Genomic DNA, 22,898 nt, shown 5'->3' with positions numbered 1-22,898 from the left:
TCCAAAATTTTCTGTGTATGTCTATTTAGCAGTTTTGCATGGTGTTGAACTCAAATATGTTACGGCCTTGGGGATTTTTTTGAGACTATTTGGGCTAAATGGTGGGAGAGGGGGGGGGGGTAAATGATGGATAAGTCATTTCTTTTTTTTGCATGGTACAGAACTCAAATTTGCCCGGGTGTTTGTAGGTGTGTGTATGGGGGGGTTAAGTAATAACCCTGTTAAAAAAATCGGAAAAAACAAAACAAAAAATCAGAAAAAAAAAAATGCAATCTTAAGATAACAACGTTGTGTGTGTAGAGGTGGGGGGGTAAGAAAAAGCCCTGGTGTTTAGAGGTGTAAAAGAAAAAAGAAAAAAATTTTGGTTGGAAGGTGGGCTTGAACCCGAAGCCTCGAGGCTAAGGCAGAAAAAAAAAGCTCAACGTGTTACGCGTATGCCAAAGAGACAAACGACTAAGTAGTGACAAAATGAAACGTTTAAAAAACCAGCACGTTAAACTAACATGAATGTTTTCTAGGTCAAACATGACGTCATGGTCGCAGTAGTCGTGGAAAAGGGAAAATGAAGGAACGGTTTTTTGCTACACTCTCCCTGTATAAAAACTGATGATTTTAGGGTGAAGGAATTAATGTTTTTGGCCAATTTTTCGATATTTGTCGGGCGAAGGTTTGAGCTTTAAAATGATACCTATGTGGCAAAACACGTGGCCCGTGTCGAAAGTTTTTGCAAGACATACAAACACACACACACACACACACACACATTTTCGCTTTTCTATAGAGAGATTTACTTTTAGTACCTACTATATCGGATTCATAAATACTTCTTGGATTTTATAGACAAAATTAGAGGTTAAGAATTTTTTTTTTTTTTTTTTTTTTTCAGTCATTATTTATATCTTTAACTAACTGGAAATATTTTTTGTTGTTTCATTTTCAGAAGATTTTACAGCAGGGAAAAGAGGAACAATCCAAATTTTAATATTTTTTTCAAACCAAATTTTTTTTTGTAATTCAAAACAAATCCAGTAAAGAAATGAAGCAACAATATTTCAAAATAGATTCTATTTTTAATTTATAAATAAAATGTAACATCGTATATTTCAAAATAATTAATTTTAAAATAGTTTTGTTTCATGTAAAAATTTAAAATAATATTCAGTATAAAATATTATGAAATGGATGAAATGTAATTTTATGCAACTTTATAAAAATATAATTATTTGAGTATAAAATGCAATAATTGAATTAGAATATTTTGAAATATATAGAATAAGAGACAACGGAATAGAGTTGCATTCTATATTAATAAACAACTTTATTTGTTATCCTCGTTAGTAGCATTAGTGGAAGAGAGAAACGGGTTAGTAGGTTGAAGTGTTCTTGTGTAAAGATAGAATTAATATATTGCCGACTTGTTGAGGAGAGAACCGTTCTGTTTACATGTGTTTATAGCTAGTAGTCGTTGGGACGAAGCAGGCTGGTTAAAGGAGAAAGAAAGGGAAAGGTATTCAGTGTGTTTAAGTGTTGCAGTGTGTGTGTATTGGTGTATTAACAAGAGCCATTGTTGCTTGTTGTACTCACGTTCGGCCTGGGGGCCAAAGCCCTAGGCTAATGTGTGCTGCCAGCTGAAGCCAGGAAGAAAGAGAGTTAAGAGTTTCAAATTTCGCCTTTTATGTACTCTGTCACCTGATTGAAAACTGGCTTGTGATTGGACAAGTAAAAAATGGATTTCAAATCTCAAGCCGTGAGAATCAGCTGCTGCCTGTGATTGTAGCGAGTTTTGGCTGCTACAAATATTTAGTTATTTTCACTAACTTTATTTGTGAAAATTAAATTATGGATGTGTTTTTTTTTTAATTATTGAGAAAGATAAATTTCTTTGATAAAAAAAAGTTTTAGGAATTGTAATTCTTTCTTTTTTTTTTAATCATTACTTGAAATATGAGTGTTTCCTTTTACTTTAAGAATACTTTTTTGGTCTAAAGAAAAACAAAATGTCTTCTAGATTTAGTACATTTTCAGGGAAATTGTTTAATAAAAAAAAAATCATTAAAATTTGGATTGTCTCCTCTTTTCCTTCTTTGAAGTCATCCGAAAACTGAAAACGAAAAAAAGCACTAGTGCCAAAAAAAAATTAAAAACTATAAAACTAATAACTATCAATGGGTAAATAATTGAAATGCTGTATAAAAAAAAAATTATCTAGAGCGAGATTCAAACCTACAATGGCATAAAATTTGAAGCAGGGAATCAAACATATTATTCACATCTTTGTCTTTTGAATCAACATCAATAAGGGTCTTATCACTCAATGAGGAACCCCTCCCTGGACTTTAGCCATCTAACTGTGTCCCGAACTATTTGCTACCATGTGGAACCCATGTGTTGTATCAAGTATTGATTGATTTAGGTGTAGGACATTTTTCTTTTATTTAATTATTTTAAGAATGGAAATCAAAATCCAACAACTACTGACTCAACAACCTTATTTTCATATTTTCTTAATTGAATCCTTTAGCTTCTGTTTGTTTTTAACAAACAAAATTCCGTGAATTTACAGAATATCCACCGACACACTAATCCTCTTGTGGATGAAAATCTGGTGAATATTCTATATATGAATCATTACCAGCTGTAAAAGAATTTCTTCTGGTTTGAGTTGGAGGCATACGTTTTAAAACTTGTGGGATCAGGGTCAAACATTAAAATTTCAGAGATCAGGGTTGGAACAATTTAAATTTTGGATATCGGGGTCAGATGTATTAAAATTTTTGGATTGGGGTTGGATGCATTAAAATTTGGGGATTTCAAGGTCACGTGTATTAACATTATGGGAAATGGATGTACTAAAATTTTGTGGTTCAGACATATTAAAATTTCGGAATTGGATTTGGACGAGTCAGTTTCACAAGTTAGAGTTAAGCTTTTAATAGGTTGGTGCAAAAACAATATGGTTTTCTCACATATGTTACTTTTTATATATGATTTCTGAATTAATTCATTGATTTATATATATAGCCATGTTATATATCATTTTGAAGCGTGTTATTCGTTACTGTTCTCAATCTCTTCATTCATTTTTTTGCAGGCTTTTCAACAGCATGGACAAAATTCAAATCTGCACGATTATCTTGTTTCAGTTCAAACTAGGCCGAAAAGCTGCCGAGACAGCTCATGATACCAATGATGCATTTGGCCCAGGAACCATTTATGAACGTGTGGCATAACGGTGGTTCAAGAAATTTTGCAATGGTGACAAGAGCCTCAAAGATGAAGATGGTCACAGCCGGTCGACTGCACTTGATAACGAACATTTAAATACCTTAATTGAAGCCGGCCTCGCAAAATCACACGAGAAGTTGCTGTTGAACTCGAGGTCGACCACTCAACATTCGCTCACCATTTAAAACAAATAGGAAAGTCAAAAAAGTTGTATAAATGGGTGCTGTATGAATTGAACGATAATAAAAAAAAAATCATTGTTTTGAGGTATCTTCTACGCTCCTTTTGTGTAATAAAAACAACCCATTTCTCAAGCGGATTGTGACGTGTGATAAGTGGATCCTCTACAACAACCGGTGACATTTGACACAGTAGTTGGATGCTGAAGAAGCTCCACAACACTTCCCAAAGCTGAAATTGCACCAAAAAAAAAAAAAGGTTATGGTGACTGTGTGGTGGTCTGTGGCTGGTCTCATACATCACAGCTTCTTGAATCCAGGCGAAACGATTACAGCAGAGAAGTACTGCCGACAAATTGACAAAATGCTCCAGAAGCTTCAACGTAGGTGGCCGAGATTGATCTATGTGAAGAGACCAATTCTCCTCCATGACAATGCTCACCCACATGTTGCTGAACTGACCCTGCAGAAGCCGAACAAATTGGCCTACGAGACTCTGCCTCATCTGCCATATTCATTGGACCTCTCGCCTACCAATTATCATTTTTTCAAGTATCTCAAAAACTTCTTGTGCAAAAAATGCTTCAAAAGTCAAGATGTTGAATCAGCCTTCAATGACTTCATCACTTCCAGAAATCCGGATTTCTATGTTAATGGGAGAAATAAACTTGTTTCTCATTGGCAAAAATGTGTTGATTCTAATTGTTTTTATTTTTAAAACTATATATATATATATATATATATATATAAAAATGTTTTTATTTTTAAAACTATATATATATATATATATATATATATATATATATAAAATTTATCATGAAAGGAGTTATGATCTTTTGAAGTTGAACGTCAAAAAATAGCATTATTTTTGCACCAACCTGATAGGAAACTGACATTTTTTTTTTAACTCCAATTTATACCAAAACAGGGCACTCTAAGAGGCAAGTGGCTACTGTGAATTAGGGGCCAGATTTATATGTGTATCTGAAATGGAAGTTGTGGAGTAAAATGCTTGCTTACATTACATTTAAATTTCACCATGTTGGTACAGTGGGTGAAACATGGAGGTTCCAAAGGTAAGCAGTTTTAAGGAAAGAAGCTATTAGAATAGAAAGATTTCTGAAACTTGGGCAATCTACAGTGAAAGGATGTAATTTTGCTATTTGTCGGAGATATTTATGTTGCATAAACACAGGTGCAGCAAGTTCATGGGAGCACATTCCATTCACGCACTTGTAAAACAAGCACAGGAATGTAACATTGCGGTAATAAGACGGGCTGGAGCTTAGTAGATGAGGTGGGACCTATTAGATTAGAGGCTCCTTTTTGGACTCTGTCCAAAGGGGAGAGGCTAGTATTTGGTGCATCATCTTGGATATAACAGCAATACTCCATGCATGAATGATGGCTTTATAGAGACGTAGGATACTGGCAGGAGTGAGTAGTTTTCTAGCACAGTAGAGGCAGCCCACCCTCTTTGCAGCAGACTTGGCAGTGTCTGCTATGTATTGATTCCAATTCGTATTACCTGTGAATGCTGACAATCCTAACAGTGTTGTTTCTTAGAATACAGTCCTGACCGCCCATTCTATCATATTATTTTATCATTAGGGATATGACAACAGCATATTCTTTTCATTGTTTTTACTCTCGAGTATATATCCGACACAGACACAATTAATCAACCGAGAACCACATCATTCTACATAATAGCATATAAGACATCAATGGATATATACCTGAGAATCAAAACAAGGAAAAGAATATGCTTTTGTCATAGCCCTATTTATCATCATCATGCATGATTGTTTGTCTTTTTTTTTTTTTATATTACAGTTTTCCAGCAATTGTTGGGTGAATAGTCCAATGGAAGTGAACGAAAAGACAATGTGTTCTTATCCTTCAGCAAATTTTATAAATATTTATCGCAAAGATGGGTGTTGGTCCAAAATAACCCTGGTATGTATGCTTACTAGTAGTTTTATTAATGTGTATTATTTATTACATAGCATTTTGATGTGGATTACATGTTTTCTCTCTCTCTCTCTCTCTCTCTCTCTCTCTCTCTCTCTCTCTCTCTCTCTCTCTCATACTCCCTCTGGTTGATAATTATTGGATTGAAAGATGAATTTTAATTGGATGATGGATTTTAATTGAATGAAATTTTGTTGGAAGATGAATTTTAATTAAATGAGTGGACTTTATTGAAAGACGAATTTTAATAGACTGAAATTTAATCGAGAGAGGAATTTTAATAGAATGAAATTTAATTGAAAGATGAATTTTAATGGAATGAAATTTAATTGAAAGATGAATTTTAATAGAGTGGGAATGGGAAGTTTACTCCTCTCTCTCACTCTCTGGTTGAAAAAACATTGTCTCAAATACTTCTTAAACAGGAAGAAAAGAACAACTGTTTTATATTAAATATATATTTTACTTGTGGGCTTCTGCTATGTTGCCTAAATTTTGAGCATAAATTTAAGTTTTTAATTCTAAATATTCCTTAAAAAGAAGTTTAACCTGGTGATTGCGGATTGGGGATATGTGTTACATGGAGAGAAATTATGAGTGGCGGACAATTTAAAAAATCTGATGACCACAAGATATTAACTCTTGACAATGTTGGGAAATGTATGCAGAACAGAAAACTATTGGTTTTGTTACATTGAAAGGATGGATGAACGTGCTCGAGTTAATAAATGTAGAACAGTTGAGGTAGCGGGATCAGTTCACAAGGAGTAAGTTAAGGAAACCTGTCCAGAGATAGATTTGTTTGGAAGTCAATTTCTAAAAGCCACCCAACATGTGCCAGCATTGTAGTAAAAACGGTGATGGTGGTAGTGGTTGTTTATGAATACTGTTTAGGTGATTAATCATAATCGATAATCAGAAAAATCAGAACTTTTTGGGGTATTGGAATCAGAAAAATGTGTTCCTGATGCTAAAATTTATTATTTTAACTGTTTTGTTTTTGTTTTTGTTTTTGTTTTTTATTATAAAACCTAATGATCCAGCAGGATGTCGTCAATTTTCAGAATCAATATAATTGCTCATAAGACTTGTGGTTTAAATCTAATTAAGATTAGAGGTAACATAATCCAGGAGAAGGATAACGCTCCTTCACAGAGCCATTTAATATATATAATATATATATATATATATATAACTAGCATTTCAGCCTGGCGTTGTCCGGATGTTTGGTGGTTGTATGTTGAGCAGAAAAAAAAAAGCGGTCAGTTTTTTTAACTTTGACCGCTATTATGATCCCTTAACATTCATTGTTTTGGGCTCAAATCAAGTTATTAAGTTAGATCCATGTCCAAGGAGCCTATATCTAAAATTTCAAGTGTTTAGACCAAAACTGTCGAAGGAGTTTGGTAGAGTTCTCAAAGGTCAAATCGTTGAACTTTGACCCTTTAACAGCCAAATTTCTGGCCAAAAACCGAACACAAAGTTTTTCCCAAATCTCAGTACCCTGTATATCAAATTTCGAGTCTGTAGACTTAAAATTGACAGTTATTGCATAGGGAAATGTTCACACACAAACACAAAGACACATTCATTTATATATATATATATATATATATATATATATATATATATATATATAAAAATGATGGGACAATTCCAATACTTGTTTCCAAAATCTAATACAATTATCAATTCCATACTAAAATCCTAATTGCAGTACAATTACCAATTCTGATTCTTTATCTATAATATAAAGCTGAACGTGTGTGTGTGTGTGCGTGTGTCTGGTCACGAATAGGCTCCTGTATGGTTGATTATTTTAAAAAACTGATTACATATAATGATAGATGTATCGAGGATCAGTAATGGGTATGTTTGATCTGGTAGAATGGTGGTTCATAAAAATTGTGGGGTCTGCGTTTGCGCCTGGCCCCCAAAGTATGGAAATAAAAATTAAAAAAAAAAACGTTTACAAGGGTTTTTGATATAGATCTACATAAGAATACTTTGATAAGTATGTTTCAACTTAAATAGGTATAATAAAATTGTGGGGTCTGCGTTCGCGCCTGTACTCCATGGAAATATGGCACAAACTTTAACAAAGACTTTTCATATCTATTTACGTAAGTATACTTTGATAATTATATTTCAGTTTGAAGAAATATGGTATAATAAAATTATTGGGTGTTCGTTCGTGTATGACCTCCATAGAATGTAAATATGTCACAAAGTTTTACAAGGTCTTTTAAAAGGGGTGAGGGTCCACAATAACACCTTAACTTTAATCTTAATTCACGTCAGCTTCTATTTATTTTTTAGAGTTGAATCATATTGTGTCAAATAAATTCACCTCATAAATTTACGTTCTTATTAAAGTGAAAGCCAAAAAAAAAAAGTCGGAACTTTAGACAATTCTCAACACAAATTTTGCATAACTCTGTTTTTTCCTTCTCCACTTGCATGTGGCACTCTTTCGAAAATAGATAAATAAGAAAAAATAAGAACGTTACTTGTTATCGTGTCAAAAGAAGGAAAAAATCCTGCTCACATGATTACGTGTCTTTTTAAAAACATTTACATAACCTTTTTATTTTTATTTATATATCTGTTTAAGCTTTTTTTGTCAGTGTACTAGAAGGAATTCAGTTGATTACAACCCTTTCTGCGTGTTCTTTACATTACAATAGTACAACCCTAAATCCGACAGTGCAATACTACACCGTTCAATACTGTAAAACTGAAACAAAGCTGTTCTGCGTGAAAAGGGCACCATTTTCTTCTTATTCATATTTATATTGATTCTTTGCTTTAAAAGACTAAAGTAATTACGTGTTTACTTTTTTAATATCCCATTTTGCTGTTTTGGATTATTTTACTAAAGTAAGTAAAGCTTCATTATTTTTCAAAACTTTATTTTTTCGGGTAGTCGTTTCTTGGCTTTTCTGCTAAACACTCTTACTAAATAATATCGACGAAATATCGAAAAACAAAGAAACAAAAAAATATACAAGAAATAAATGTTACCATAGTCAATAAAAGTTCAGTTCATGTTTTTTTTTTGTTTTGAAATAGTTTTTAATGCTCTTTACTTGAAATAATTTCAGCGAACCAAAATTAAAACAAAATTTGAGGCGATAACTACTTAAATGAATTTTTATATAAGCTCCATATGCCATAATCGAATATTCCTCAAGCACAAAATAATGGAAAACATTAAAATATGTTTATAGATATTCCTTACGTTGACGGAACTCTCTTAAATTGTTAACACCGAATGCTCAGGTGCCCTTCCTTCAAATTGAAAACGGGGCTCTCTATTTCAAAGTCGCTGCCATTTTAATATTTTTTTTTTTAACCGGTTCATGAATTAAAAAAAAAAAATTTTTTTTTTTACAAACTACTTAAAAATACAAACCAACGAACTTTTCTACCATAAAAGTAACTTTTATTGACTATGGTAACATTTATTTCTTGTATATTTATATTATTATATATATAACATTTTCTCTTTGAAGGAAACATCATTTTGTTGGTCACTTTTGGCTACGAATGGAAACAAAGTTGATATAAAAAAAATATATTTTTGCGAAAATTATCTTTACTTTCATCATATTTTGCTTAGGGTAAAAATTTTTAGTATCAAACCTATCTCTTTACAACCCCCCCCCTCCCTTTTCATAACCTATCATACTTTCATCAATCACAGTCTATTTTCTGTAGGCTGTTTTTGGACCCAGTCAACGACGGGTACTTCTGCTAGTAAATCTCTAAATATTTAACTATAAAATATTGCTTCAAATGGTTATGTGGATTTGAGTGATGAGTCTGACATTTGAGATTATATTGTTTGGGAGGGTTAGGGTTATTTTTGATTGTATAAAAAGGATTTGTGATATTAGTTTTATTTCGAGTCATGTTATGAGTGATTACGGATTTTAAATAGCTAGTTTTGGGGTTGCTTTTGTTGTGTTCTATTTTGTTGGTATACTCTGAATTTCTAAAGCATTATTAAAGAAAGTAGTTTTGATCGAAAGTTTTTTTTTATCAGTGAAGAGTCCAGAAGTTCTTGTAGAAACAGAAAGTTCTATAGATTTAATAATTGAATTTGAGAGATTATAATATTTGTGAAGATAAAACAGTGTCAAGTTATGTTTGTGGAAATGGCTGTAGGATTCAGAATTGAGATTAAGTGAAATATCTAAAAAGTTAGACATCTTATTAGGGTCAAGAGCAATAGAAAGTTCAAAATTATTGAAGATGTGAAGTTTCTTAATAGTTTTATTATATTCTCTTGGTCTGGCTCTTGTAACAACTAGGGCATCATCTCTATTAAGGCTCCCCTTGGATATGCTTAAATTTAAGCATCAGTATAAATAATCTCACTAGGTCTGTTACGTTGGTAGAATCTGTACCCCATAATTATATCAAAGTTATTAGGACCATCCTTTCTTATCTCTTTCCCTCTTTATAGATTCACTCTCTCTTTCTCTGTATGTTTTTTTTTCACTGCAATGATTGAAACAGAAAAAAAGCAAGATATATTTTCCCTCAACTAAAAAATGAAATTTAAAATATTCTTTCTTCTTAAAATACATAATCCAATGCTGCAATTATGTAACATACCCCCACCAAAATAAATAAAAAAGCGTCACATGTGACACTTCTTCATAAAAATTAAAATGGTTTTGCGTACTGTATGAACTTTGATTTTTCTTTTAAATTTACTCTTGGGTAATACTTCTTAACAATGGAATGACTTTGTCATTTTTCTTATAATCCTTACTGTCTTTATGTGATCATTGTCATCTTTACCTTTTAACTTATTCTCATAGTCATCACTGTCTTCATCATTTCTTTTATCTTTATCATCATAACCCTCCTTTGACATATTCTTACAACCATCATTATCATCATCTTCGTTTAATTTATTTTTGTAAGCATGACCTTCCACGTAGCTTATCTTTATCCTCCTCATCAGTGTTGGTTACTCTATTTCATCATCAGCATCATTGTGCATGTCATCACTACAATAATTTCACCTTCATCATCTATATATTAATATAATAGCGTATGTGTTATTTTCTGTGCCACCCTTACATCCGGGTCGTTTAATTGTTATGTACTTCCATTTCTTGTAATAAATAATTTTACTAAGAATTCTTCATAATTTTGGTTTCAGTTTTGATTATAGCTGATGGCACTTAATTTTACCAAGAATTCCTCATAAGTTTTGGTTACAGTTTCAGCTGATGGCACATTAGTAATGTTTTTTTTTTATAAATAATTTTATCAAGAATTCTTCATAATTTTTGGTTTCTGTTTTGATTATAGCTGAAGGAGCTAAAGTTTTATATATATATATATATATATATATATATATATATATATATATATATATTCATAAGTTTGGGATTTGGTTTCGATTCAAGCTGATGAACCCAAGTCATATAGATATATTTTTTATTTTTGAAATCGCAACCTTATAATATATAAAAATCGATAGAACATTAACTCTATAATAATATATGCAAAATCTGCAAGAATAAAAATATATTTAAGCATATTTTACAACCTGGCTACGCCAGATGTCCCTGCTAGCTTGGATAAATACTTTTGCAGTTTTAACAAAATAGCTACAATAATATTAGAGCATTTCTATTTATGCTGAATATCTACAGAATGCCAACATCAATATATTACAGATGAATCGGTCCCCTGTGGAATTTCCTCAGATCCCGCTAGTTTTGTTCATTACCATAACCACCATAGTCATCGTCGTCACCACTATCAACGTTCATCTTATCTTCATAACCGTCATAACTTCTGTCATTAAACTTATCGTCATTATAATCACCTCTATCATTAGCTGAAGCATGACGTCGTCTTTCATTGGATGTCTGACCTTTAGCAATCCCAGAGCACTGTGGGTCCTTTTTTCCTTTTCTTTTTTTTCCTTTTCTTTTTCTTTTTTTTCCTTCTCTTTTTTTCCTTCTCTTTTCTTTTTTTTTTTTCTTTTTTTTTCTTTTTTTTTCTTTTGAGAAACACTAGCAAGATGCAACTAACCATCTCTTTTCCTTCAGGGATATCTTATGACCCTCAGCCATATGAACGTACTCTAACTTTCCTTCAGAACCACCAGTTCTCTCAATACCTGCAGCATAAACTTTTAAAAAACTTTCACGTGCTATCATTGACAAAAAAAATGTCTATTACTCTCAGTTGTAGGTGCTAAACTATCATTGCTACTTCCAATCGACGAGATTTTGCCACCTGTCAGCTCTAACAGATCATGCGTCCCATTTCTTGTCTCGAATGATAATTTAGGACAGAATCTGTTATTGTATCGGAATCTGGAAAAAAATATTGGAATCATCCCATCACTAGTAATAAATGTTTAATTGCATTCGTATCTTCTGTATTATATTTCTCTTAGTTAGCCTATCTGTCTATTCCACTTTTGCTCAATAACTAATGGCACGTTCTAGCTGAAATTTTGTAAGCACATTTGTTATACGGTGCATGGTAGTCAGTATTATGGGCTCTATTCAATCTAAGTGATTAATAGAAATTTGTATTTAATGAAAAAATGAGCAAAAATTTAACCTTATTCAACTATCCGTTTAGCATAAAATACTTATTTTAAGTCAACAGCATTAACTTTTTAACGGGCTAAATAGTCTATTAGTTAATATTTTCCTGGTTCTTAATTGTTTTGTTTGTTTTTTGTCTACAGCTCAATGAAGATATGCAAGATATTTTACCATTGTTCCTAAAAGTTGGAAGCTTGAGCAATCATCATAACATTCTTCCAATTGAATGGATAATTGATAATGGAAACATTTCCTACTGTACTGAACATTACATCGGTATGTCTTCTTTTTTTAGTTCCTTATTACATGGTTAAGTAAAAAATGAGAAATTGTAGACTACATTGAACACTTCAAGCTGACACTTCCCAAGAGATATAAAAATAGAAATCTATCAATTGACCCTAGTTTTCATATTTTCAAATTTCATTTAAATGTGGATTTTAATGAAATGTAATTCACTGGAAATATGAATTTTACTTAAGTGAAATTTTATTAAAATATAAATTTTAATAGAATGCAATTTACTTGAAATATGAATTTTAATTAAACGAAATTTCATTAACATATGAATTTTAATTTAATGAAATTTTATTAAAATCCTAGCAGGGGCACCCGGCATTGCCCGGTCATAAAATATGCTTAAATATGATATTTTAATTTACGCAGATTTCGTATTTATTATCATAGAGTGAATTATTTCATATAATATTCATGATTGAAACGGTGTCTACAAGTGAAAACTGAAGTTTATTTGTACTCATTATGGTTGAATTGTGGAAAGAAGTGTGAATTTTATTAACTACAAGCTGGTTTCTATGACAACAATGTTTTTGATAGACAAGATGCAAACAAGGGTGGCCGGGTGGTCCACAGAGTTTTATAATCATATAGATGAATTTTAAATGAAATGTAAATTGTATAGATGAATTTTCATGGGATGTCATTTACTTTTAATAGCATTAGTTTTATTGGTATGAAATTTACTGAAATATGAATTTTAATTAAATTTTATTGTAAGCTGACTTTTAGTGAAATGAGATTTCATTGGGAGATGAATTTTAATGGCATGACATTGTATTCAAATATGAATCATAATTAAGTGAATTTTAATGAAATGAAATGTTATTGAAATTTTGTTTTACTTAGGTGTCACTGCTTCTCAAGGCACGAAGGCCACTGTAGGATAAGGGTTAATAAGTGTTTGGTAGATAGTGAAACAGCACGATCAGTAATAGTGAAGTTATTTTAGAGAAAGTTACAGCAAGAAATCGTTTACATTAGATTTGCAACGTTAACGGTTGTTATAGCTAGACATGTATTTTTTGCAAACATTATAAATTTTAATGACATGAAAAATACTCATTAAAAAGTGAAAAAATAATAATACAGGGCAGATTGGAGAAAAATAAGCAGCAGATTACTGCTATTAGCATGGGCCAAATTGAATTAGAAATGGACAAAATCTAAACAGTATTATTAGCATCTGATCTCTTTAAAAGAAAATTCAGTGTCATTAGAATAGGGGATATTGAATAAGAAAGTATAAACAAAATAAAATCACTGTTTTAATGCTGGAGTTAAGAAGAAACCAAAAAAAGAATTAACCAAAAGTGAACAGTGTTTCTCTGAGGAACCATTATTCTAGGAAAGTCTGTTTTTTTCTCTTTTTTATTATTGATTATTCATTTGTTTTCTATTCATTTAATCTTTTTTCTTATTTCTTGTCTCTTTTCAGAACCTCTTAAATATAAGTTAAATTTAGTGAAGTTGAACATTAAAGAATTGATTTTACAATTAATTGAAGCTGCATTGTATTTGAATTATAACAAGATTGCTTTCTTAGCATGGACAAGTGAGTCTCTTTTATTCTTTGTTGTTGATCTCTGCAACTTCTGTGACTAGCATGTGCATGTGTAACCAGCAAAACTGTAAAGCTTTTTTGTAGCATGAATGAAATATAGACGATGGTCACATCTTTCAAGTGTACCATGATCCACACCCACAATTAAAATGTAAGATTGTTGAAATAAAAAAAAAATGGATGCATGCACCACACATATATATGTACATAAAATACACAGATATAACCAGCAAACTTATACTAACCAATCAGAACTTGTTATTTTACACTATATTCCCTGTAAAACTTTGCGCATAACATCAATATTAAAAAAACAAACAAAAAATATTCTCATTTAATTTCATAAACACATCATATATTTTGAATTCTAGCAGAATATTTTAATTCTAACAAAAAGGAATGAAAACAATCTTTAATGTCATAATCACACCACATTTTTTTTAAATTCAAACAGGTATGTTCATTTGAAAACAAAAGGATTTTTTCATGTCATAAATGCACTAAATATTTTCAAATATTGCATTTGTATGTTATTTCTTCAATTCAATCTTGAGAAAGTTTTGAAACAAATAAAAAATCTTGATAAATATATAAATAATTTTGTTTTTTTCCTTTTTCAATTTTGATACATACGCTTGCATACATTCTCATATGTTTTTGTTGTATAAGGTAATATTTTTACATATAATGTGTAAAAATGAAGTAGATAGAAAATGAAAGATAAAAAAGCTACAAAACCACAGAAAAAAATCAATTAAAGATAGAAGATAGAAAAATCCAAATCAGGGAAAGACTACCTTAACAATTGTAAGCAACAGACAATGGTTGTCTAAAAGTTTTCTAATGTGTACATTTTGTATGTGCTTGCAGTTAATCGAAATTTTGTTTCTCTTAAGCAATTTATTCCTGTTTTTAAATCTAATAATATCCAGTTTTTCATTAAAGCATAAAACAAGGTGCATTTATATGTACATTCATCCCTGTTAAGAATTACATGTTTTGTTATTATTTTACATTTTTTATTCCCTTATTATTAGATATTTTTATTCCCCTTAATTTCTAGAAGTGTTGGTATAATGAAGTGCAGTCTTTGTATCTTTCAGAGGTAAAGAAAATATGGTTGAAGTACATAGATATTTATATATACAAATTTACAAGATATTTCAGTTACTTTATTGACACTAAAAAACAAAAAACGATTTGGGAATCTATAGTAGGATGACCCCTGAAGTGAATGTGGTGTTATGGTGATTGAAGGACTAGTTTAGAACCCCCCCCCTACATTTTCAAATGGCCTTTTAATAATCATAAAATTGTAAAATTTTCTAAAATAAATAAATTTTCTTTAGATGTTGTCTTTATCAACAATATAGTTCTACAGTGTCGGGCAGAAAGATGCCTCAGTATAGTCGTAAGAGATCCACTCTCTCAGCCCTCACCTTTTCTCTTTGAAAAGGGGGCTTATTGCTAATTGCCTGAGGAAATACTGATGGAGCTGCTTAGGAATTTTTGTAGGCCAGGATACACTTATAACAGAGCATGTATGAGCGCGGTAGAAAATATCAGCTACATCGAAGGATGGTTAGCATGCGGAAGAGATCAGCAGCAGCAGCAGTTCTCAAGAAACTGCATATGTAAATTAGGAAGTGTGCATGAGAAGAAGGGAAAAAGAAGGTGAAAAATGTAACACCTGCTTGAAAAAAGAAAGTCGACGTCAAAGGAAATGGATGTGTAAAGTGAAATCGACTAATGGCTGGCTGCGGCTGATGTGTGGTCAGAGAGGAAAAGTGTACACTGGATGAGATGAACGATGGTAAGAGACTTTTAAGTGTTGTTGAAACAATTATAATGGTAGCAGAAAAAAAAACTTTTGTTGTAAAAAGAAAAAAAATGCTGACTCAGGTGTTTTATTTATTTATTTGTTTGTCCATTTGCGACGGTACCATGTTACATACTTCTAGTTCACTGGCTTTTCAAAATCTCACCTAACCCTGTCTAACCTCTCGTGGAGATGAGCTAAATAAATGCTTCCTTGGCCTCTTTGCTAGGATCAAAGTGTAGTATGTGCTCTGATACTACACTTCATTTTTCTGTTCTTGTTCAGTGAAACAAAAGTCCACCTAGACTGAGGTCATTCTTATTTTTGTCCCAATTCAGAATGGCCAACTTTTGGGAAGCTGGACTTCCCTATACAAAAATCCTACCTTGTATCTAACTATGCCCTCGTTTGGAAGCAAATAAAATGGGAAATTATTGTGATTAAAAAGTTAACATGTCTTTTGGTCCTAGAAGATTCAAAATGACAAGACCAAATTGGTTTAAGTGGTGCGTATATGTTTGCCTTCTGTAAGTGTGACAGTGTGTGTGTGTGTGTGTGTGTGTAAGTTCAGTAGACAGCGTAGACTGTGTGTATATATATGTTTGTCTTGGTTTAGTCGGTGTGAGAGTAGTTCAGTAAACAGTGTGTGTATATATGTGGCCTTTTATCATTTTATGAATATTTAAGGAGCTGTTAGCAGCTTCATTGCCTTCCAGATTTGAAAGGTAGTTGGATGTTCATTGTCTGTCCTCTTCTGGCTCACTGCATCTTGTGTTGATTGGTGATTTTTTAAACTAACACATTTCAGGTGAAAACATTATTACGTACTTACGTATTATGTCAAAATTAGTATAGATTCAAAAATGATCTAGTAGGTGTATTTTTAACAAAAAAAACATCTACAATTACATTCTGACAATTTTTTTGTGTAAAAATGGCAGACCTTTAACTTAAATCAAGGGAGATAACACAGTTTTTCACACTGAATTGACTGCACAACACTTCCACATTAAAACATATAAAACACATAAAACACGATAATTTGATAATCCTAGATTTGGAGTCCATGAACAAAGTTTCTTTCCTAGAACTGCCCACCTGTGGAACTCTGTTTCACTGGTCTGCTTTCCATCTGATTACAATATTTGTCGTCTTTAATAAGTCTAGCATAAACAAGTTCTTATTGAACCATCTTAACTAATCTAATTGTACCAAATTTTCACCACAAACAATATGCCAATATGACTACAATACACACATTAACCCCATTAAGCCCCCCCCCTATCTTCAAGTTGCCGCAGGGCCTAGATATGCAGGACCTCTCTGTAAAAAAAAATGAAATAAAAAAAATAATTTTCCTACTGGATCATTGTTGGTAATTTTTAGACTTTATATTAATTTTAACATAAGGCGTAAGTATGTAATACTGTTTAAACTTGAAATATTAGTTTACAACATCACCAATTTGCAGAAGCACCCTAACACTAGAGTGTTGAAATGTTTATTATATAGCCAGGAATGGATTTGTTTGAGGTAGGGAAAAGTGGTTTAGCCTGCAGATATATCTGTACACTGGTCATGTGACTTGTTTTTTTTTTTTTCTCGTTTGAAGCCTCATTTTGTACAAGAATGTGATTGTTCTTTTAGATATTTGATTATAGATGTGGTTTCTGTATTTTTGAGATACACGATTGCGATTGGCTAATAAATATGTAGGATTGAAAGACACGATTCTGTAGCTTGTTCCTCTTGATGTAACGCTTTCGTTACATGTCCACTTTTTGGACCTACATGTTGTATGTAGAGAGTTGCAAGGAAACAAAGATAGGGAAAGAATTCAACTTGCTTTATTTTCCGTTGAAACACCAGACATTTAGTTACAGGTACTTCCAGAATAATGGTTTGTCTCTTGTTCAAATGCCATCTCATACTCCAATGTGCCTAACAAGACTGCTGTGTCAAACACATAATACTCTGTATTTGTCCGACCATGTTTACGACACATCTTTCCCTGTAACTCTCGAGCCACATGTGTAACATATCTATCTCTATCCTTTGACATCAAAGATCTAGTTTTTTTTTTTTTTTATAGTTCTTTTTTCTTTTTTTTTAATAGTTTTTTTTTTCTTTTTTCCTCGCTGTGACATCACCTCACACATGGCTTGGTCATTTGCATATGTTGACTGCTGCTGTTGCCATACGTGCGTCCGCGCTCTGTTACATTGACAGCTTTTCAACCCCTATCACTGAAAGGTTTGAATAAGAACTGGTATTAAGATGCGTCCATTCTATATACTGTGTATTTAATAATTAAATTATTTCGAAATATACTCATGACAGACTGCACAAAATGCTATTTCAAATATAAATGTGACAGACCAATAAAAATTTTCATTTTAAAAATTACTTTGAAACTTGTGAACACGCGTTCATGTACGTTCACTACACAAATTATAACAGTTTCACGATTTGTGTTGCAATTTGATTCTTGATTCCAACACAGGCTTTCATTTCATTAGCCTTAGCGTTAATTACTATAATCTCCTTGATCTTCATAATTATTAAATAGGAATCAATGTTTTATCAAAAAGACAAATGACAATGAAACCGATTCCTATTTAATAATTATGAAGATCAATGAAATAAGTATTTGAAAGAAAATCAAATTTGGAAGAAGATGACACTTACGTTTATGAATTCCACAAGGACTTGTGGCATAGTGGATAAAGTACTTGATAAAATTCAGTTGTAAAGTTACTCTTCTAGACGTTGAAGGTTCAGTCCTCAATGCAGGCAACACTCAAAAAATACAGTTGTGAACTAAGCGTTCTATCCAGTCATGGCTGATAGAATGAGAGAATGCTACCTCTGTGGATGAAATAAAGGGTTCCGTTCAAGTTTACATCGGCTGAAATGTTATGAAAATGACACTCAAAATGAGAAAAGTAGTCTGAAGAATCCAAATAATAAAAAGATGACCAATATTTTCTTTAATTTGTTTTATTTGTTCCTCCGACAAAGGACAGATTGAAACTAGTAATTCACTCCTGTTCGTCTGTTTGCACTTTTTTCAATAACCACGCCTTGGATATTTTAAGAATTTCGAACAAACATTGGTCATGGTGAAAGTAAATTTTTGTCAGAGCAGATTTCCCGGGATAACTCTGGATGCTCCCTAGTGGCCATTATGAGGGTAAAATTGCCCCCAAATCATTCGTCAGTTTGCATTTTTCTCAATAACTATGCCTTGGATTTTTAAAAATTTTGCACAAACATTAGCCATGGTGGAAGTAAATTTTTTACTCGTGGAGAGAGACCCGGCATAGTTGAGGTTGATTATTTATTTTATTTATTTATATTTTTTTTGCTTTTTATTTAAGTTAAAAGTTACTCTGGGATTAGGGTTAATTAGATAGATTGTGAATTGAATAATTATGAATATTACGAGAGGATTTAAAATAATGAAATGAACAAAATTGATAACTTATAAAAATGCTTTATGACAAAATTTGTTATGATTGGCTTTGAAGATAACTCTATTCTATCTCACAAGGAAGTAATCCTGTTGTAATGTGTCCAAGTTAGCTATTGTATTTTTGTGTTTTCTTTCTTTTTCAGCTGAAAATGTCTATTATAAGCATGGTCGAGTTATGCTAGGAAATTTCCACATGGGATCAGCGTTATTCAATGATTTTGATCTTGGATTGATCAAGTGCCTTCTGTTGCCAATGATTGTCCCACCAGAGGTCAGTGTCCAGTTCTACTCATTTCCATGATTTGCTACTGTTTGTTTATTTAGCAGGTCGACCTTCTACATAAAGCTCATGAATATCATGTTTTAAGATTGTCTGCTCTGCATGAAGTCTTTTTTTTGGTCACAGCTATTTGTTAACTTGCAAGTTTTTAGACTTTCATCCCAACACTGTGAGCAACAAGACTCAACAGCTGCATACAAAGTTGAGGAAAGTTTGGCCAAGCACTTTTGTGGGGAGTTAAGTTCTTCGCATTTAAAAGTCGTTGAACCATATTTTTTTTTTTTTTTTTTTTTTTTTTAGGTGGGAGGGCACAAACACAAGTAAAATCAAGCTGATGTGCTGTTGTCATCTCAAAATGTCAGACAATATCAGTGGGTTAGGTTGTTTATGCAATCAAGTTTGAAAAATGAAAAGGTCAGATTAATGTGGCTGACATCGGCTTTGTTAAATGGAATTAATCTTCAGAAAAATCTGTTGAAATAACTTTCTCACTCTCTTTCTCTCTTGTTTTTTGTGAAGAGGGAAGATATGTTAAACAGTTGAAATCAAGATTGTTCCGAGCAGTTGAAATTTTGATTCTGTTTGAGTCAGCCACAAGCAGTTGAAATTAGAACTTGATTCTGAATAGTTAAAACTGAGACATCATGTGCGGTGGTCACAAAATGTTCGGAAGTGTGACTCGCCAGGAACAGTCACATGTTAGCTCAACTCTCAAGTTCTTAAAATGCTTTTTCAAATGTTATAATCTTATAAATAAAACTGCATTTTTTCCTTATTTTATACAGCGTACATTTTTCAGTTTGTTTCAACCCAGATAATTCTCAGGAGAGAATTAATGATTATGAAATCCCTGTTACTGATGACCCTGAGAACTGTACGCAAAACCTGTCAAGCAAATTTAACAGATATATCAATCGACTGATAGACTCTATCATATTATTATTTATTTCTCTTGGGAGCTGGTTGCTGTGCCTGGAATATAACAACCCTTTCAAAAGACGTCCTCAGTGTAGACAAATCAAGTTACTCTCTTACTCTCTTCGGCAAACAACTAGGTTATAACATAAAGAAATGGCAGGAAATCTACATGGCCATTTTCACTCCACTGATTTGTGGTTTTTCACCTAACATGTCTATGCTTGCCACACGTTGAGACAGAGATGACCAGAGGACAACGGATCTTGACGCTGATGATTCTTTGATTTTTACCAGATCTTGTTAACCGAGTAACTTTGAGACTTCCAAGTTGTCACCACCCCTACCACAATGAAGAAGAGTTGGACTTTATGGTGAGGGTTGCTACTGTCTAGTTTTAGATGAACTAGAAGCATAACCTAAGGAATCTAAATTATTATATATGACATTTTTTTTTCTTATAAGTTTCTTAAAATGCCAAAAAAAGTTTCTTCTATTCCATGCGACCACTTATTTTCCTTGTTTATTCCACCATCTCAAATTAGAAAATGGTGGACCAAGAATAGCTAAAAAAAATAGTTCTAGATCTACTTTTTGATTATTTTTCATAATTTTTGGAATTTTTTTTTTTTTTTTTTTTACTAATTTCAACATGACACATAAGTATATACTAGTGCCTTTACTCAAAATGCATTATTTTGATTTTTTAAATATCCACTTATAATGCATAAGCGTTTTTTTTTTTCATAAAAGTTGAAGCTATAATCATCATCATATTATTATCATTATTCAGTTTAATATTTTTTTTTACATATTGACATGTGATCAGTAGCTTTCAGAAATTAACTTCAAACTAATCTATCTCTAATCGGGTTATTATGCTTATGTTACTCTTTGTATTTCTTAGCATATAAATTCCCAAATAAATAATGATTTGTTCATTAGTTTCGAAGATTACACTGTACTCATGCACACATACAGAGACATATATATGTATATATATATTCTACTTATATATAGAAAGCATTTTGTGTGTGTGTGAGTCCGTTTGCTATGGAAACCAAAACAGCTGGACAAATTTCTTTTTTTTTTTAATTTGACACAAATGTACTTTATGTGTCTGGGAGTGTTCTTAGATTTTGTATCAGAATGGCTTCAATAAATATTGATAATTGAAAAAAATCTAATTAAAGAAGGAACAGTTCGTTTTTGACCAAAGTTAACACCTGTATACAAACTAACAATCGCAAGTGCATTTGAAAAGTTTTATCATTGCATAAGCAGATGGGCCAAGCATATTAAAAAAATTTTTTCTTATTTTCTTTCCAGCTGAACTCCAACAGTGTGACCTTAACGAAGGCTGATGTGTGGGGTGTGTGTTGTTTGTTATATGAGCTTCTTACAAACAAAGTTGTCCACTCAGACCTGTTGCATTTGGAAAGGCATCGTGTGTGGCAAACGGTAAGCTGATATTTTATCTCTTTTAATCTGAAGCTTTTCCCTCAAAGACACATCATCATAATATTACCTGCATCTGTAAATGTTCTGTACAAATTTCGTGCTTCTATGGAATAAATAACCTGCCTATCAACCATTTTGAAAATTTGATCTCCATAACATAGTCAAATAATCTGAGTCCCCTAATTGTCGTAGTTTCTTTAAGAAATGATAAAAAAAATCTGCTGGAAACATACATGAGAAACAAATTACCTACTACATATCAACCTGAAGATACTGAAATGGTGAGATAAGGCAATAAGTCATTGTTTTTGTTCAATCTTGAAACAAACTTAGTTTTTTCAACCAAAACTGACTTTAAGAGCCTTTTGTCTCACCATGAGTTGTCAATCAAAACTTATTGTCAAAATAATCTGGGTCATTTAGTACTGGCAAGGTAAAGGTCAACTCAGAAGTGGGCTGACAACTGGTAGTGAAGCCTGTCAATGTTTTATGGGGTCCAGTGAGTGAACAGTTATCAATAGTTTTTGTTTGTTGATCTCTTTTTTTTTTTTTTTTTTTTTTTTTTTGGTTGAAAGAGACTGCAGTTGTTAAAAAAAAGTCATCACAGAAACGAGACATGCTTCCCAGCACAGACAATTTTTTTTTTTTTTTTTTTTTTTTTTAATTGCATTTTCACCCCAAACAAGGTATAGTGCCACTTTGTTGTAGAGGGCTACTATCTGGGACATAATTGCAGGGATGCTATTTAGTGAGTTTAGCAGCAGGATGTCTATTCACATTACATTTGAATTTTTGTATGTCAGTACAATCTGGAAAACAGGAACCCAGAAGGGAGTTAAAAAATCTAGTGGTTTTTGGGAATAAACTATTAGAGTAAAAGGCTTTCTGACATCTGGGGATCTCTACTGTGTACGAGTGGGAGTTTGCTGAATTGAGGGTTTTGTTAATTTTTAAATGCCGTAAGAAAATAATGCTATTTTTTTTTTTTTTTTTTTATAGAGGACTAGACTTGGTGCCCAGCATTGCCCGGGTGTTTGGAGGTGTGTGTTGAGCAAAAAAAAAAAAAATAGTGGTAGTATGCAGGCAAGCTTGAACCCGTGAATGTGGAAAGAGGTTTTA

The 22,898-nt window shown here is 32.1% G+C and overlaps 1 protein-coding gene across 2 annotated transcripts in view; it reads left to right on the top strand.

Moving 5' to 3' along the window:
- LOC145292067 (uncharacterized) overlaps window positions 1–22,898 on the top strand; it is a 105,302-nt gene that overhangs the window by 71,133 nt on the left and 11,271 nt on the right. For both annotated transcript variants that reach the window (XM_080138120.1, XM_080138122.1), the window contains exons 7-11: window positions 5,241–5,363; window positions 12,112–12,244; window positions 13,704–13,820; window positions 19,267–19,394; window positions 21,648–21,779. In XM_080138120.1, the coding sequence (XP_079994246.1) occupies window positions 5,241–5,363; window positions 12,112–12,244; window positions 13,704–13,820; window positions 19,267–19,394; window positions 21,648–21,779 (633 nt within the window). The remainder of the gene's footprint in view (window positions 1–5,240; window positions 5,364–12,111; window positions 12,245–13,703; window positions 13,821–19,266; window positions 19,395–21,647; window positions 21,780–22,898) is intronic.

This window comes from Euprymna scolopes, chromosome 13 (genome assembly GCF_053919585.1).
Source record: "Euprymna scolopes isolate OS-2025 chromosome 13, ASM5391958v1, whole genome shotgun sequence".
Lineage (NCBI taxonomy): Eukaryota > Metazoa > Mollusca > Cephalopoda > Sepiida > Sepiolidae > Euprymna > Euprymna scolopes.
The sequence above is the reverse complement of the archived record's forward strand: the minus strand, read 5'-3'. Positions and strand labels throughout refer to the sequence as shown.